This window comes from Nicotiana tomentosiformis, chromosome 3, assembly GCF_000390325.3.
Source record: "Nicotiana tomentosiformis chromosome 3, ASM39032v3, whole genome shotgun sequence".
Lineage (NCBI taxonomy): Eukaryota > Viridiplantae > Streptophyta > Magnoliopsida > Solanales > Solanaceae > Nicotiana > Nicotiana tomentosiformis.
Window position 1 is genome coordinate 124,668,456 of NC_090814.1, and position 17,979 is coordinate 124,686,434.

General features: G+C 37.5%; 1 protein-coding gene and 1 long non-coding RNA gene across 7 annotated transcripts; one reads left to right on the forward strand and one right to left on the reverse strand.

Annotated features, from left to right (window-relative positions):
* Window positions 1–4,024: 4,024 nt before the first annotated feature.
* Window positions 4,025–14,130, forward strand: LOC108947824 (uncharacterized). Of its 3 annotated transcripts, none has more exons than XR_011414961.1 (5): window positions 4,025–4,147; window positions 4,612–4,725; window positions 4,891–5,008; window positions 5,428–5,523; window positions 13,785–14,130. It is a non-coding gene; the product is annotated as an uncharacterized lncRNA (long non-coding RNA). The 3 variants fall into 3 exon arrangements; XR_011414962.1 differs by having other exon boundaries at window positions 5,435–5,523; XR_011414960.1 differs by lacking the exon at window positions 5,428–5,523.
* A 508-nt stretch (window positions 14,131–14,638) lies between these two features.
* LOC104111812 (uncharacterized) lies at window positions 14,639–17,478 on the reverse strand. 4 transcript variants are annotated; one of them, XM_070197552.1, is made up of 5 exons: window positions 17,207–17,478; window positions 16,582–16,682; window positions 15,841–16,310; window positions 14,951–15,234; window positions 14,639–14,874 (listed from the first exon to the last, which is right to left on the reverse strand). In XM_070197552.1, the coding sequence occupies exons 3-5, from the start codon at window positions 16,213–16,215 to the stop codon at window positions 14,778–14,780; spliced, it is 756 nt and encodes a 251-aa protein (XP_070053653.1). In that variant the 5' UTR covers window positions 16,216–16,310; window positions 16,582–16,682; window positions 17,207–17,478; the 3' UTR covers window positions 14,639–14,777. The 4 variants fall into 4 exon arrangements, with proteins under 4 accessions (XP_070053653.1, XP_009619870.1, XP_009619869.1 ...); XM_009621575.4 differs by lacking the exon at window positions 16,582–16,682 and having other exon boundaries at window positions 17,207–17,477; XM_009621574.4 differs by lacking the exons at window positions 16,582–16,682; window positions 17,207–17,478 and adding an exon at window positions 16,785–16,927.
* Between the last annotated feature and the right edge of the window lie 501 nt (window positions 17,479–17,979).

Sequence of the window (17,979 nt, forward strand, 5' to 3'; positions counted from 1 at the left end):
ATGCTCGGATCGGGTTTTGGATGAACCGGGAGCGTTTCAGCGCCTAATAGTGAAGGTTGGTTCATTGAAGGTTTAGAAGTTCTTTCAATTTGGTTTGGAGCGGGTTTTGGTGATATCGAGATTCAAATGGAATTTCGAGAGTGGGGATGGCTCTGTAATTTCATTTAAGACTTGCACGCAAATTTTGGTGTCAATCCGAGTAGTTTAAGTATGTTTCGGCGCATTGGGAGTAAATTGAAGAACTTGAAGTTCATAAGTTTAATTCAATTGGTTTTGGGGTGCAATTCTTAGTTTTAATGTTGTTCCAGGCGTTCCGAGAGTTCGAGCGAGTCCGTTTTATGATTCCAAACTTGTTGGTATGTTCGGGCGGGGCCACGAGTGTCAATCGGACGAGGCTCGGACCAAGTTGGAAGTTTGGAGCAGCTGCTGAAGCTCCAATTCTGTCATAATCGCACCTGCGCTTGGCTAACCGCAGGTGCGAGCCAAGAGTCGCAGAAGCGAACCATTAAGGGCATCCCAGCCACCGCAGATGCAGAACATTTGGCGCACCTGCGTGACCGCAAGTGCGAGGGACCTGATCGGAGGAGCGGATGGGCTCGCAGAAGTGGCCCCAATGGTCCGCAGATGCGGAGCCTGGCCAGGTGAGAGGAATACGCACCTGCGGGGATTTTGCCGCAGGTGCGGAAATCGCTAGGCAGAAGGGTTCATTTAATGCGAGACTTAGGCCATTTCTAGCACATTATTTTTCACTCTTGGGCGATTTGAGAGATTTTAAGGAGGGGATTTCGACCTAGATTTTCAAGATAAGTAATTTCTACCTAATGTGAGTTTAATACATAGATTATAGGTAGATTTTAACATGAAAATTTGTAGAAGTTGTGGGTTAAGATGAAAAATCTAGGTTTTGATAAAAATAAGATTTTACCACGAAAATGGTTATGGAACTTAGTGAAAAATCATATATTTATGTTTCTAAGGTTATGGGTAACAACTTTCTTCAAAAATTTTCGGAATCCGGGCAGGTGGGCCTAGGGGTAAAATTTTAGAATCTTGCATTTAGGGTTGGGTAACCTCTTTAATAATTGGAGTACGACTTCTTGAGCACATATTGATTAGTTTGTATATTATTTGATTAGTTTGGATTGATTCGGCACCGACTTGAGGGTATGAGCGCATTCTTGGGAAGTAGGCTTTGAGACGAGGTAAGTCTCTTTTCTAACCTTGTGAGAGGGAATTAACCCCATAAGTGAACTTAATCAATATGTACTTCTAATTGTGTGTGTATGTGTGGGGGGGGGGAGGGGAGCTACGTACGCACGATGTGAAGAGAGTCCGTGCTTAGCTACTATTCATGCTTATGTCCGGGTAGATTTAGGCTTACGCCATGCTTTATTGTTACTGTTGCTTGTTTATGCTTACTAGTTGTTGGATTACAGCGGAAGTTGAGGGTTTCAATTTTTAAAGCTCCAAGTTGAATTTCTTATTTTTAGAAAGGAGTTAAGAAATACTACGATGAATTGAGAAATTATATGTTCAACCGCTTCGCAAATATATTCCACGAGCGGGGTAAACTTCCACTACTCTCATGGGAGCGGGTCGTTCGCCTCGGCAGGATTTATTGATATATTAGATTGTTCGGGCTGCTCGACCCTCGACAGTGCACAGTATATTATTATGTATATTTAGATCGGGCCGTACGTCCTCGGCATAACTCGTGCGTAGTGATACCGAAATCTATTTTTTATATTTAATAATGCTTCACGGACTTGAAAGGTGAAAGGAATAGATGAGAGAAATGGTTTGATTCTCACTTGAAAGAAGGATTTGCTTACTTACTTCCTATTTTTGAGCGCTATTATCATTGTATATTACATGCTTAAGTAGAACTTCACATTATTATGTTGTTGATCCTTAGTAAGTGTCGAAGTTGACACCTCGTCACTACTTCTTCGAGGTTAGACTAGATACTTACTGGGTACATGTTGTTTATGTACTCACACTACACTTCTGCACTTTATGTGCAGGATTTAAGGAAAGTGCATCTGGTTACCAGTCCGGCGCGCACACTTGACTTCTAGCTCGAGACTATACGGTGAGCTGCCCTTCTGAGCCGTTCAACAGTAGCTGGAGTCTCTCTTTTGGATTTATATTTCTGTCTATTTCCTTGAGACAGTAAACTAGTATTCTTTTGTATATTCTACTAGTAACTCACACACTTGTGATACCAGGTCTTGGCATGCACTAGTAGACTTATGATTTTGAATTTATTGTTATGACTTCGATTTGCACTCAGTTGCCTTTGTTTAATTACTTCACATCAGTAAATTTCTAAGAATTTTATCAATGAGGAAAGTTATTCACTTTGCAAACATATTAAAAGTGAAAACCACTAGATTTATCAGTGTTGGCTTGCCTAACAACGGTGTTGAATGCCATCACGGCCTATGATGAAATTGGGTCGTGACACAATATACTTACGAAATTGTAGTAAAGTTGTATTATAATTGTATATAAATTGTATTATGTTGAAGTTACATTTTGTTTTTTATTTGAATGTTGTATGAAATACAAGGTGGGTTGCTCTGATGGTAAGCACCCTCCACTTCCAACCAAGAGGTTGTGAGTTCGAGTCACCCCAAGAGCAAGGTGGGGAGTTCTTGGAGGGAAGGATGCCGAGGGTCTATTGGAAACAGCCTCTCTACCTCAGGGTAGGGGTAAGGTCTGCGTACACACTACCCTCCCCAGACCCCACTAGTGGGATTATACTGAGTTGTTATTGTATGAAAGTTGAAAAATAGTTGTATAATGTATGAATCATTATATAAAATTTGTATTTAAGTTATCAATACTATCTTTTTACATAAAGTTGTTGATATGCATCAAAATTATATTAAGAGAGTAAGCTTTGATTGGAATTTTAGAGAGGAAGAAGCACACACCACAAATAAAATATATACAAATCAGATACAAAATATTTACAAAATACATATTGTATAAAAATTATATTTAAGTTATATGATGTTGTAGTTGTATTTATCTGGGTAGAAATAATGTATGAACGTTGTAGATAAGTTGTATAATATATAATATATTTATATTCGTAAATGAGATATACATGGATATCAATTGAGATACATGTGTCGTAAAGACATTTTTCAACCAATTTCAGTTACGAATTTTGATTCAAACCAATCCAAATCACTTTCAAATTTTTTTCAACTTTTGTATATGACTTTGTCCAAGTATTTTCGATAAATTTCAACTACACCCACTCAAAAACAACTAACAAATTGCAGATTTCAAAGTTGAAGTTGAATATTCTGAGATTTTTTAATTGAAACTTTGCAAATTTTAGTTTCCTTTCTCGACTTCACCAATAAAATGACTTTAAATGCTGAGACAATTGAAGTAATCGACTTTAATGATTGAATTATTTCTCCCCTTTAAAATTTTTGGGCTGAAAATTCCTATCTTTTTTAAAGTTAATTGTTGCTAACCCAGTTGTTGTGTTGTAATCCTTGAATTTTTGTGATGAAAGCTGCTATTGGATTTGATTGCTAAATATTTTGGATGAAAACTTAACCAGCTGGTACGAAAAACATTGTCTTCCAACTTTAACTGAATTGTTGCCTAATGGATAGTACTTTCATGGCAATAACTGGGGACCATTGGGAGCTGGGACCAAATGACGAATCTTCTCATCCAACTAGACCGTTTCCATAATTAAATATAAGTTCGTTCCGGAGAGAAGAGGGGAGAGAGGAGAGAAAAAAAGAAAAGGATGTAACTAAATCCCTTGATTGAAGGCACTAATAATGGATTGAGAGCCCTTTAATGTGGAATGTATATAATTTGTAAGTAATCCTTATTTGGGGAGGGTAATATACAAAATTAAAATAATTTTGGTAAATAAGTTTCAAATATTATATAGGAACGAATTTTTGCAAAGTTAATGGACCATATGTACTAATGATAATAGGATGGGAACGCAAATAGAAATATTCTCAAACTTAAGGGACTATTTGAGCATAAAACTCAAGATCGTTCAATGAAAATTGTAGCCCATTATCACACTAAACATTCTGAATCCCTAGGTGGTTAAGCTTTGACTCCATAGCATAGCAGCTCCCCTGATCGTCGGATCGTGGTTAGTGTTCTCTCGATCTCTTTCTCAAAGATCTTACATTGTTATTATTTCTATTTCTCTGTTTCATAAGACGGATGATTTGGGATGATAAATTGCATTTCATAATAATTACTATAATTAAATATTCAAGAAAATAGATGAGTTAACATAGCTCAATTTTCGAATAAGCAATGTTAGTTTAGGCAGAGATAAGAATTAGGGTAAAGAAAGAATTTTTACATTCGGCGGTCATGAAGTAGCAATGTTATCTTCTTATATAATTGAAGAAAGACTTAGATTATCGTCCGGCAATGGTTGTTGCATTCTGCAATCTTAACTCAGATTCTGGTCTGAAGAAGCTTGATGAGTACCTCTTAACCCGCAGTTATATCACTGGGTGCGTGATTGTTCTCCAAATCCTGTTTGATGATCGATTATGTCTTTTTATATGCCTTAAGCATTTGTTTTGTTTGTTCCACGCTCAGGTACCAAGCTTCCAAGGATGATATCAAGTATTCATCACTAGCAAAACCACCACCATCTGAATACGTAAACGCATCTAGGTGGTATACGCACATCGATGCTCTTCTGAGAATCCCGTAAGTTCCACAACTTTGTTTATTCTATTTTCTTTGGTGATCGGTTTAGATATTCTTAATTGTTTTTTAGTATAATAAGGTCTAACATGTTAAATGTTGGATTGACTTGATCCACCTAAGGTTCCTTATTTTTTAGTTTGGATGTAATTGTGAATGTTATTCCAGACCACAGTTGTAGAGGATGACGATGATGTAGACCTATTTAGTGAGGAAACTGAAGAGGAAAAAATAGTTGCTGAAGAGCGTGCTGCAGCTTTGAAGGCTTCTGGAAAGAATAAAGAATGTAAGTTATTACCAGTATATCCAAATAGTTTCTTTTTGTATTTGTATCATCTAGTGGATAGGGATGAGAAGGGGAGCCTTGGCGTAACTGGTAAAGTTGCTGCCATGTGACCAGAAGGTCACGGGTTCGAGCCGTGAAAATAGCTTCTTGCAGAAATGTAGGGTAACACTGCGTACGATACACCCTTGTGATCCGGGCCCTTCCCCGGACCCCCCCGCATAGCGGGAGCTTAGTGCACTGGGCTGCCCTGTTTACTGGATAGGGATGAAGAGTTTCTGGTGTTTGTTTAAAGAAACACACTGGTACGATTTAATAGGATTTTAAAGCCAGTAAGAACAGAGTTTTAAATAATATAAGAAGCGACCCAATTTGTAAAAACTGACATTTTCTCTTAAACTTGTTTGACTTAAGCTGGCAAGTCCTCAGTTCTTTTGGATGTAAAGCCATGGGATGATGAGACTGATATGAAGAAGCTTGAAGAACTGTTCAGATGGAAGGATTGTTTTGGGGAGCATGTATGTTTTATATTAATTCATATTGTTATGTTGTAGGAGTATTTCTTTTACTGTTTCACTACTCACTAGAAAGTTTTTTTTACTGGGGGAGGGGAGGGGCATGTGTGCGTTTCATAATTCCAGCATCTTTGAGCATTTCACTCTCCAGTGCATGTGGATCCTATCTTTTAGTACCATTCGTCTAGCCAGAATTTCAAGAACTGCATTATAAACTGTTGAAGCATTTTACTATGTAGCACAATCACCTAACCCACTATGACATTTGATTGCTGCAAAACTTGTCCCAGTTGCATATGGTATAAAGAAGCTGCAAATCATGCTTACCATTGTGGATGACTTGGTATCTGTCGATGATCTTGTTAAAGTCGCTGCACTACACCCTTGTACCATATATTTGTTTACATCATCCTAATGACCTCTCACACACATTATCAACATGGGGCAAGGGATTCCATGTCCCTAACACTTGCAAATCAAAAGAAAATATTCTCTCAAGTGCTAGCCACCACTTCTCTCAAGAACAAAGTTGTTACAACCTCAAGGAACAAATCCAAAGATTGAAGATATCTTAAGTCCTTAGGTTCGTTGAGTCTTTGCTATTTTGTTCTTCATTTGTAATCTTACACTACTTTCAAGAAGTGTCTTTGTATGACAGATTTAAACCATTTTTTGGTTTAGTTTCTTGACTAGAGTTAGTCAAGGTTTGTTGCTTTGTGATAGAATTATTGCAAATGGCTTACAATAGAGTTATTGTAAGGGGAGAGAGATTAAGAGTTTAATTCCTAGATTACAATAGGTTGTAATATGAAGTTTGCTAGGTTTAGTGGAGTTGAAATCCTACTAGGGTAGGTCGTGGTTTTTAATCCCTTGAGCAAGGAGTTTTCCATGTAAATATCGCGTGTTATTTATTTATTGCCGAATTGTGGGAACAGATAGAGAACCCGGTTCCCTATACTATTTGGTTTTACAATCTATTGCTTATTGTGGGAACTGATAGAGAACCTGGTTCTCTATACAGTTTGGTGGACTCTTAGTTTCTATCAATTGGTATTAGAGCAGGTTCTTTATAAAAGGTTAACACCTAAAAAGGATCCTCATCATGGATGCTCCACCAAACTTCGAGGAAGGACAATCAACTTATAGACCCCCAAGATTCAACGGCCAATACTATGGTTGGTGGAAAACAAGAATGCATGACTTCATTATGGTTGAAGACTCCGAGCTTTGGGACATGATTTGTGATGGTCCCTTTGTCCCTATGAAGGCTGTTGAAGAGGGAACAAAGACTGTTCCAAAGACAAGAAAAGAATACAATGGTGTTGACCGAAAAGTTGTTGGGAAGAACTTCAAGGCGAAGAAGATTCTTGTGTGTAGTATTGAACCAGACGAGTATAATCGTATCTCGGCATGTGAATCTGTCAAGGAAATCTGGGAAGCTCTTCAAACTGCTCACGAAGGGACTACTCAGATAAAGCAGCCCAAAATAGATATGCGTACAACTGAGTATGAACTCTTTAAAATAAAAGAGGATAAGACCATTCAAGAGATGCATACCCGTTTCACCTCCATAATCAATGAGCTTCATTTACTTGGTGAAATCATTCCAACCAACAAGCTGGTCCAAAAGATACTCAGTGTTCTACCAGGTTCCTGGGAGAGCAAGGTTAATGTCATCACTGAAGCCAAAGACCTGCAGAAGCTGAATATTGACGAGCTTATTGGAAATCTCAAAACTTATGAGATGAAGAGAAAGAAGGATCTTGAAAGAAGAGGGCCCAGAAAGGAGAAGAACCTGGTTCTCAAGGCTGCCAACAAGGATTCAAGTAGTGATGAATCTGACATGGAGTATCTCACTCGAAGATTCCAAAAGATGATTCGAAAAAATGGTGGGATTCCAAAGAAAGGAAGTTACAGCAGGAATTTCAAAGGAAATGATTGTTGTCATAAGTGTGGAAAGTCTGGACACTTCATTAAAGACTGTCCTCTTCATAAGAAGGATCATTACAAAACCAACACTGATAAGGCGGCTAAGAGGAACTAGGTCCCTGACAGGAAGTTCAAAAGAAGAGATACGACTAACAACATGGTGAAGCAAGCTTTGGCTGACTGGGGAGATTCCTTCAGTGAATCTGAAGGTGAAGATGACCAAAGAGATACATCTACGATGGTTGCTGACAATGGATCTTCAGAATATGAGTCAATCTTTGCACTCATGGCCAAATATGATGATGATGAGGTAAGTTTTCTTGATGTTCAAAGAAATTTGAAAACTTACTCTAAGAAAAATTTGATGTCCTTAGCAAATATGTTGATTGATGCATATCATAGCCTCATTAATGATAAAAATGCTTTAATAGAAGAAATTGGTGGCACAAAACAAGAGAGGGATGATATGGTAGTTTCCATTGTAGACTTGAAGGAACAAGTGGAAGAAGTAACTAGAGAAAATAACTTGTTGAAAAAACAAACGAAAAAATGGATGGACAACAATAAGGGTAAAGAAGTGACTAGTGAGGCTCAACTTGAGCTTAAGAAAGTTAAAACAAGTCTTGTTGCTGAGCTTGAAAAGAATAGACAATTTCAGGAGGATTTGAAAAGGGTTAAAAATGATCTTGATAAGTCACTTAAATGTACCTGGTTCTCTGATGTAATAGCGTCTATGTACAAGAGTAATGGTGGAAACAAGCAAGGAATCGAGTTCCAAAAGGCTAAAACCTCCTATAATCCCCATAGAAAGTATGTAACTGTGGCTGATAATTGGTTGTGCACTCACTGTGGTCAAACGGGTTATTACAAGGACTCTTGTAAAACTAAAATTCAGTCTTTGCAGAAAAATAAAGTTTTTGTTGAAAAGAGACATACTGTTGAGGAACCTGGTTCCCTGAAAAGAAAATATGTGTTGCCTGCATGGGCAAAAGAAGTTTGATTCGCCTGTTCTATCATTGTAAGAGACCCAAACTAGATTGGGTTCCTAAGTCTAATCAGTGATTTCGTGTGCAGGCTGAAGTGAGAGGTAGCAGTCAAAAAAGGGTATATGGACAACGGCTGCTCTAAGCACATGACTGGAAGAATGAGTGATTTCCTCTCACTCTGGGCTTTCCAAGGTGGGAGTGTGTCCTTTGGAAACGACAAGAAGGGGTATATTTTTTGTTTTGGCAAAATTGGCAAAACTCTCCCATGCAATTAAAAATTACCATGTGAGTAGCTTGAAATAGATCTTGTTGAGTGTGTCTCAAATCTGTGATAAGGAAAAATGAAGTGAAGTTCTTATCCAAATCTTGCACTGTCACCAATCTCAAAACTGGTGAAGTGGTTTGATAGCCAAAAGGTTCAAGAACATCTATGTTGCAGACCATGATTTACTGAATAGTGGTGATCTAATATGCCTAAGTGTTATTGATGATGATGCTGAGTTATTACATAGACGACTGGGGCATGCGAGTTTTTATTTGCTGAACAAGTTGGTTATGGAGGACCTGGCTCGTAGGCTGAAGCAGTCAACACCGCATGCTACTTGATTAACAAGTGCATGATCAGGTCCCTTCTTGAGAAGTCTCTCTGTGAACTGCTCAATGGGAGAAAACCCAAGCTGACTTACCTAAGAGCATTTGGATGCAAAATGTTTTGTTCTCAACAGTGGTGGCAAAGGGTCACATAACAAAGAAGATGAAGATGGAGAATTTACAAATGCTTCTGGTGAGGCTATAGATATTGCAAATGGAAAAACTGATTCGATGTGTCAAGTCAAGCAGAGCGATGAAGAAGATGCAGCAGAATCTCCAAAAGGCACAAAGAAACCTGGTCTATCTATCACCTTGACTGAAGCTGAACATAGTGTTTCTGATGTTGCATTAGGTACCCTTGATGCAAACCAAATAAGTTGAAGTCATAATTCTGTTGATGTCAATGATGTTTCAAATATGGAGGAACATGGTGCTTCAAATTCAGAAGTTTTAAGTACTTCATGGAGCTGTTGAAAAGATTTGAGATGGAGAATGCTAAGACCATAGATACAGCTATTGCCACTACTACTCGTTTAGACATAGACGAACCTGGTTCTCCTGTCAATGAAACTATGTATAGGCGTATCATTGGATCTCTTCTGCACTTGACTGTTAGCAAACCCGATATTGTTTTTAGTGTTGGGTTGTGTTCTGGGTTCCAATTAAGCCCAAAAGAATCTCACTTGAAGCTGCCAAATTTTGTTGAGAACGTAGGTTCTGGTCCTCTTCTATCCTTCAGGAGATAATTTTGACTTGATTGGATATGTTGATGCTGGGGATAGGGGAAGAAAAGAAAACAAAGAGGGTCTTTTTTTTAGGAACATGGCTCCTTCATTCACTTGCTCATGAACTCGCAGCTTCTCCAGAAGCGACAAGGAGGAGGGGGAGATGGGGAAGGCCGATGACTACATGAGGGGGAAGAGGAACGTCTTTATCAGAATATTTTTGCTTCTCACTTCGGTCAACTAGCAATAATATTTCAGTGGACTTCCGGAAATCTGTTTCATATAGCTTGGCAAGGAAATTTTGAGTCGTGGGTACAAGACCCTTTACATGTAAGACCTATTGCTCATGTAATTTGGGATCATCATTTTGGTCAACCGATCGTGGAAGCTTTTACTCGAGGGGGTGCTCTTGGCCCAGCGAATATCGCTTATCATGTTGGATATCTAGTGGATCAAAAAGAGAACATCTGGAATGGCACATTTTCTGGGGTCATGCTTGATCTCAAAGGGTACAAAGAAACAAAACCATGTGGCTCTTTCTACTATTGAAGTTGAATATGTGGATGTTGCCTCTTGTTGTGCTCAACTGATGTAGATCAAGCAACAACTAGAAGATTTGGGTGTGTTTACATATTATATGCCATTGTTGTGTGATAATACAAGTGCTCTAAACATTGCAAAAAACCCGGAACAACACAAAGGAACAAAGCATATTGATATGAGATATTACTTTTTGAGGGACAATGTTGAAAAAGGGCTTATTTGTATGAAGGTCTGCAAGACAGAGGATCAGGTAGCATATATCTTCACCAAAGAACTGAGCAGAGAACACTTTGAAAGAGGTCGTCTAGAGTTAGGGTTGATCAAGCTCAACTAAGGACCCAGTTCCTCGATGATTGGCTATGTAAAGAAGGAAAGGTATAATGCAAAAAGTGTTTTTCTGGTGGCATCTAACTCAATTCTATACCGTTACGGGTATACACACATAGCAGTTTTAGGAGAAAACAAGTATGAGTGACATTGCAATTCTAGGAGTTTTTGCTCAAATTTTCAAAAACCATCAAGGAACCTGGTTCTTGTGACTCATGTTAGTAGTCTCTTCAATACGTATATGCCTTTTTAAACTGTTGAAGTATCATGTCATTAATTTATTCCCGCCTCCCTTTTAATTTTTGAAGTCCAAAATGTTAAACCTTTCTGAACTGACCTGTTGCCCCAAAAAAAAATCCTTCTCTCACACCCAACCAAAACCAATTCTTTTCTTCAAAACCAAATCAACCTTATCTCAAAAAGAATCCTTCTCTCCAAATATGCCAGAAGTGAACCCAACTCTGTCACTTTCCAAAATCCTAACTCCATCTTAATCGAAACTCAAGAAGTCTTTGGTAGATTTTGATGCGACTGTAACTTAAAAGGAACGGGGTAGATCTAATATTCTAGAGAGTGAGGCTGAAATTGTTGTTGGGTTTGTAGAAGCCTTGAAGGATGGGGAAATTGGTCAATGTGCTGGAAAAGGGGGAACTGAGTGAGGGACCTGGTCCCTAAATCTTCTTAGGATACTAATTCTGGTGATGATCTTTTTCTCTTGAGTTCTGTGCTTAAAAGATCCTCCGATCCAGTAAAAAGGATTGATGAAAAGTAGGTTGATTGATGATGAAGTGGTGTGACCGGCTGATGTGGTGATTGTGGAAGAGAGAATGAAGTGGAAAAATCTTTACTTGTGAGAAAGAATTCCAAAAACAAATAGAGAAAAGAAAGTTGGCTGAGAAAGATGCAACAGATGATAAGGGTGAACAGATTAAGAAGAAGAAGAAGAATAGGGAGACATGGCCGCTCAGGGAAAGAAAGGGTAGTGTGAGTGAGGAACTTGGTTCCTTACAGTAGCAAAAGGTTGAGTTATCGGGTTTGGAGAGGTAGAAGACTCTGAAGTCTCAAAAAGTGTTGTTAGGCAGAGTGTTGATTATGATATTGTTGAAAAATGGAGGAACTTCTTGACATTGTTGAGTTCCAAAAATAGAATCACCTCTTTGTGCCTCCATGTCCTAACGTTTATGAAGAAGAAGTAAAAACTTCTATGTTGTATGTGATACTCTGATGTTATATGTGCATGGGACTGAGTTTGTTCTTGATGAGGAGAAGTTTGGGGAGATTCTTGGTGATCTGATTGATGGTTCAGCCTGCTCAGATAGGTAGAGAACCAGGTCCCCGTGGACCCTTCGCTGAATAGAATTCTAAGTTGAAGGGTGAGAACGAAAGATTGAGGAAACAGGTGGAGGACCTGAGAGAGCAGATGATCATTGATCAAAGGATTGTGAATAAACGAATGGACGTGCTCATCAAGGCCTTAGCCCCTTACTTTTCTTCCTGCCTAGTGATCAATGTCTTTCACTCCTTCCAAATTCCCTCGAATCTGTATCTTATTTTGATCCCTATGTTTGATGACATTGGTACTTTAGTTGTTTAAATTGTCATATTCTATATTATTGAAACTACTATGCTTTTGTTATAATTACTCTACTATGGGCAATTACTCTATTTTGTGCAATGACATTCACTTGTTGTCCGTGTTATTATTTATGTTGTGTTGCCCAAGTGACATGAGTTAATGTTGTTGAACTTCATTTTGGTTGTGCTTCTTCTGTTATTCTTTTCAATGATGCCAAAAGGGGAAGTTACATAGATGTCAACAGGGGGAGAAACAAAATTGAATTGATATAATGTGTTGTGCATGAAAGATAGCTCTGCTTCGCAGGAGGAATGTTGCTGATAACATGTTGATTATAGGTCTGATCCGCAGGGGAACATGTGAGGAATCTGGTTCTCAAGGGGAACATCAATTTTGGGTTTGTCATCATCAAAAATGGGGAAATTAATAAGTTATACTATTTTGTGTTTTGATGATTTGCCAAACAGTCTCGAGGAACCGGTTGTGATCAATTCCTTTGTTCTGGTTCTCGAGGGGAATATGGCTGATTTGTAAGGGGAACAATGTGGAGATCTGATTCTCAGGGAGAATATCAATTCTAAGTTTGTCATCATCAAAAAGGGGGAAATTGATAAGTTATGCATCTTTTGTTTTGATGATTTGACAAACTTCATGAGAGAACCAGATAAGGAACTTAATACAATTAGTTCCCTTGCATTCAGAGTAACTAGTCAGATATCTGGTTCAATTCTCAATGAAATCAGATAAGGAAATATCAGAGGAAACAAATAGAGATCAGTTCCTCCGGTCACAGTACAGGTCAACTCCTTACCGCTGTTAAAGTCGTTGCACTGCACACGCAATAGTGCATCAGTCACTTTATGGAGCATGCCTTGTATCATAAATTTACTAACATCATCCCAATGACCTCACACACACATATTATCAACATGAGGCAAGGGATTCCATGGCCCTAACACTTGCAAATCAAGAGATAATATTCTCTCAAGTGCTAGCCAACACCTCTCTCAAGAACAAAGTTGTTGCAACATCAAGGACCAGATCCAAAGATTGAAGATATCTTAAGTACTTAGGTTTGTTGAGTCTTTGTTATTTTGTTCTTCATTTGTAATCCTACACTACTTTCAAGAAGTGTCTTTGTAGGACAGATTTAAACCACTGTTTGGTTTAGTTTCTTGACTAGAGTTAGTCAAGTTTGTTACTTTGTGATAGAGTTATTGCAAAGGGCTTGCAATAGAGTTATTGTAAGGGGTGAGGGAGAGTTTAATTCCTAGATTGCAATAGGTTGTAAACTGAAGTTTGCTCGGTTTAGTAGAGTCGAAATCCTACTAGGATAGGTCGTAATTTTTAATCCTTTGAGCAAGGAGTTTTCCACGTAAATATCGCGTGTTCTTTATTTACTGCCGATTTATTGTGGGAACAGATAGAGAACCCGGTTCCCTATACTGTTTGGTTTTACAGTATGTTGCTTACTGTGGGAACTTCATTTGCTGGACTCTTAGTTTCTATCCGTTTGTATTTTTGTTTCTGCTAGATTATTTTGCATGTTTGTTTTGCCCTTTTTTGATCATCTGCTGCTTGTGACAGGAAATTATTACTGCATGGAGGCGATTGAGATGAGCGATGAATCATCTTGAAGTTTCAAGTTCTTTTTCTCCTCTCTGTGGGTTTCCTATTTTGTTTTTCTAAGAAAGTTAGATCTGGTACAGTCCATCTGTTTTGTTCCTTTGGATGGATTTTATGAAGAGTTGGGTAGTTTCCTTGAAAGGGTTGGAATTTTGCACTTGATGAATGCAAATACGATATCCAAGTTATTTCTGTAGATATCTGCATAGCTGCAACACTACAATGTTTCCCACCAGTACATTTTGCAACATTGACGCATGAGTTGAAACTTAAAATCTCCTATCTAAATTTTTACTGAATCATGTCACATTTGGTGTTGTTGGCGTATTTTCAAGGTTACGAATCTCATATTTTAAGGAGGCTTACCTATAGAAATCCTTAGGGTGATCTGATAAGGTAAAAACACTGACGTTAAGTCATTTGTCTACCATGGAGGTCAACCTTCATATTCACTATGATTAAGCAATAAACGGCTAAACCCGTGAGTTTGAATTTTAAAGATCTTTTCTGCACATAGAGCATGTGTGTTTTGATTTTTGAGTTTTTTAAAAAGTAAGACATGAAAGAAAAAAAAGGACTATAAGCTACAGCCAAATTTGACGAAAGAAAGATCGGAGACCGTTCACTAATGGAGGCCAGCAGGTTTATCAGGACGATTAATTGTTGAATATTATTCAAAATGCATTTGCTCTATTGCCAAGATACCCCCAGAATTTGCAATAATCCAATCCTCAATTAATTGACGAAGTGCAATTTATTGCTACATTAGATTTGCTTAATCTATGCTTGCTATGTGCGATGTGTAAAAACTATGATTTGACTAAAAAGGGCAAAGTTTTCATTGCCAAAAAAGGAGCTCAATAATGTCTATCTATGGTCGATACACCAGAAAGAGTGATATGAAGACAAGTTGCAGAAGCAGCTATAACTCAGTAAAAATCAAATCTACAGAAGTCAAAAGCACATTCTCCAGCAACAGCTTCGCTTTTTAAAATCTCTTGTACCTGCTTCCACCATCTTTGCAGGGCTGCCGGTCCACTCTGAGGTTAATCTGCTTGATAAAGAATTACCTTAGTAAAGAGTTGCGATTGAGGTCACGCGTGAGAAATAGTTTTGCAGAAACTTACACAGGAAATGCAAAAGATTTTGTGCTGTTGGTGCTACTCGAACGAACAGAGATGTTATCATTGCATTGCTTCGATGCTGAGACCACTAAAACAGTCGAGTCTTCAAAATCTGGAAGCTTTTCAGTATTCTGACTTGCAAACAATGACGCTAAACTTCTCATTGGCGTTCCATCTTCAATGCTGGAGCCTTTTTTCTCCTTTGAATTTGGTTTTGATCCTTCTCTAAAAGTTGAATCTGGTATATTGCTTTTGTCACTACATGCTTCCTTGTTCATCTCTTGATCCTATAAAAAAGAAGTTAAAAGGTGAGAAGATCATGTCAATAGTAATTGAGCAATAATAAGAAACTTCTGCTGCATCATATCTTCTTGACAATTTACTGTTAGGTTTCGTGAATGAGCCTGAATGAGAAATGAAAGAGGCACCTTATGAATTGCATCTCTTCATCTCACCCTTTCATTGTCTATAAATTTAGAGGTTTGGCCTCATTTTTCAGCCATGGAAAATCTCTGAAAACTTCTCCCCTCTTTTCTACATTGTTGCATTGTTTTTCAAATAAATAAAGTATCAAGTGTGATTTGCTCAGTTTGTTGAATTCGATGAAGTTGTGTAATTTCGATTGCCAGTATTACAGAATAGTTTTTCCGTTCTATTCTGGGAGGAAGTAATCCATAACCTTGGGCAACAGTGAGGAGATTAAATTCCTTAAGGATACTTGTGGGCTCGGAATTATTTTACGGAACTAACATTTTTTTTTCCTCCGATTTTCTGGTTTCGAACACAGAATACATAACATTTACGCGATAAGAGAAAGAAAAAGAAAAAGAAAAAGAAGTAAAACAGAAACTGAATCAGAACAAGACAAGAATTGCTAAGTATAGAGAATATACCTGATTATATTTATTATCAACCAGCTCTCCATCCAAACTCTGGTCTTTTGGCAAAGTATGGCTAATAGAAATGGCACCAGCAATCTCAACTTCAGCACCAGTATCAGCTTTACCTTTCATCAACAGCTTCTTAGAGTCGTCAAAGTGCTTAACAGTTCCCTCGTACGATTCAGGCTTGGATTCAGAAACATGCAACACTCTGTTCTCTAATTCTGCATTATGATCCAGCTCATACTTAAGCATGTAATAAATATTATCATGGTTCAGCTCACAATTTTCCAAAGAACATTCTTCCTCATCCATACAGATGTCCCTGAAATCTTTATGATTGCTGTCTTGAAGAAAAACGACTGATTCGGGTAATCTGCACTCCATATAATTCAGATCTTACAAATTCAGTACCCTTTCGTATGCTCTATTTTTCTACTAATCTTTTCTCTTCCTTCTGCTAAGGAAGATTGCATCTTTCTCTGCAGCGGATAAAGGAAATTTCATGTTCTCAGCATTCAATCACAAACGAAATCTATTTTAATACATAGATCATAGGTAACAATGTAACATGCTATTAGGAATTGTGTGATATCTGCATAACGAGAAAGTGAACAAGGGATACTTGCTCAATGGAAAGAAATAATATCCTAGTAGTACAGCTTCACCAATTTTCACTGTGGCACTATTTTTATATGAATTTACTAAATTCAAACATTTCCTATAAACAAGAAGCCAAGAATGGGAAACAACCTCTCTACTCCTCCGGGTAAGAATAAGGTCTGCGTAAACATTACCCACCACATGTCTCACTTATGGTATTTTATTAGGTTGTTGTTGTTTGTAAACACTTCCTATAAACAAGAAGCCAAGAATGGAAGTAATAAAGATTGAAGATTGCAAAAAATTAAAGCATGGAGAAGTATTGAATTGCAAAGAGAAGAAAAATATGATACCAATAAACAAGCCAAAACATCTAACCAAACCAGTGAAAGTGGAAAGCCAACTAATGAGGGATAGTAGATGACCTCAGATTGCAAGGTCTCAACTGTTCCTAATTTTGTGCCATTTGAGTAATAGCACACGATATGATCAAAGGCAATAGTTACGGATATATAATTGTGCCATTTCTAAAAATGATAGTTCAACAAATTCTTTATATTCTTCTATGCTTTCGCGACTAACTACATCTCCTAAATACATAATTTTTCCCGACGGCAAAATCACTCAGGTAGCCAAAAACTATACAAAAACTAAAAGTCCCACTAATCCAACGATAAATAAAAAGGGGGTGGGAAACAAAACAACAACTACTACTTAGATAATTTATTTAGACTAAGACTATGGAAATGGACATTTGATTAATGAAGTAAAGTACCTTTTTCAATCAACAGCTGATTGTAACCTGCAAACAGCCATATACATACACAGAAAGTCATGAGTTGGCGGAGAAGATATATGTACAAGAAGACTGAAGATGAAATTGAATTCTGAGAAAGAAGCAAAACGAAAACTAATTGTTTTAATCTGCCCAAGAATATTGGTCACTGCATAGAGAAGATCTTCTAATTCTTAATATCAGTTTCACATATATTAGGAAAAGAAAAAAGTGCATTTATAGGGAATTCTCAAGTTAATCCATGAACTGGATTACTCACTTCCTTATTTAGTGATAGTGATGGTGATTTGTTACTATAATCAAATAAAAGGTTGGTTTAATTTTCCTTCGTATTGTTACAGTAGGAAGTCTCTCATTTTCTGTTTTGGACAATACTTTGCGTGGGGAATGCTTAAATTAATTAGCCGACTAAAGCAGTTTTCATTAATTAGAACTGCAACTCTTTTATCGTATAATTAATATTTGAGTACTCTAAAATATAAATTATTGTATAGGTCCTTTGGTTTGGTGAACTAGGGACCATATATTTGGTCATTTTACCTCAATTAGCAACTCTAATATGTCCAAAGGGACAAACTAAGTGGCGAGATGCAATTCAAATGGTAATATCGGGAGAACAAATTTTATTGATCAAATTATACTGTCTAGTTGAATCTTGCCTATCATTTATAAATTATGTACGTAATAAATAAGCAATCACAAAATCTAACATTTTATCGAATTTTAGTGTCACGAGGATGCTTATAGACATA

Bases quoted from the DNA above. Each gene is read 5' to 3' on its own strand.
- LOC104111812 (XM_070197552.1), bottom strand. From the start codon at position 16,215: ATGGAGTGCAGATTACCCGAATCAGTCGTTTTTCTTCAAGACAGCAAT. The intron at 15,235-15,840 runs GTATATTCTCTA...TCTTTTTTATAG, and splicing joins TTGATAATAAATATAATCAG to GATCAAGAGATGAACAAGGA. The intron at 14,875-14,950 runs GTAAGTTTCTGC...TTTATCAAGCAG, and splicing joins AAATCTTTTGCATTTCCTGT to ATTAACCTCAGAGTGGACCG.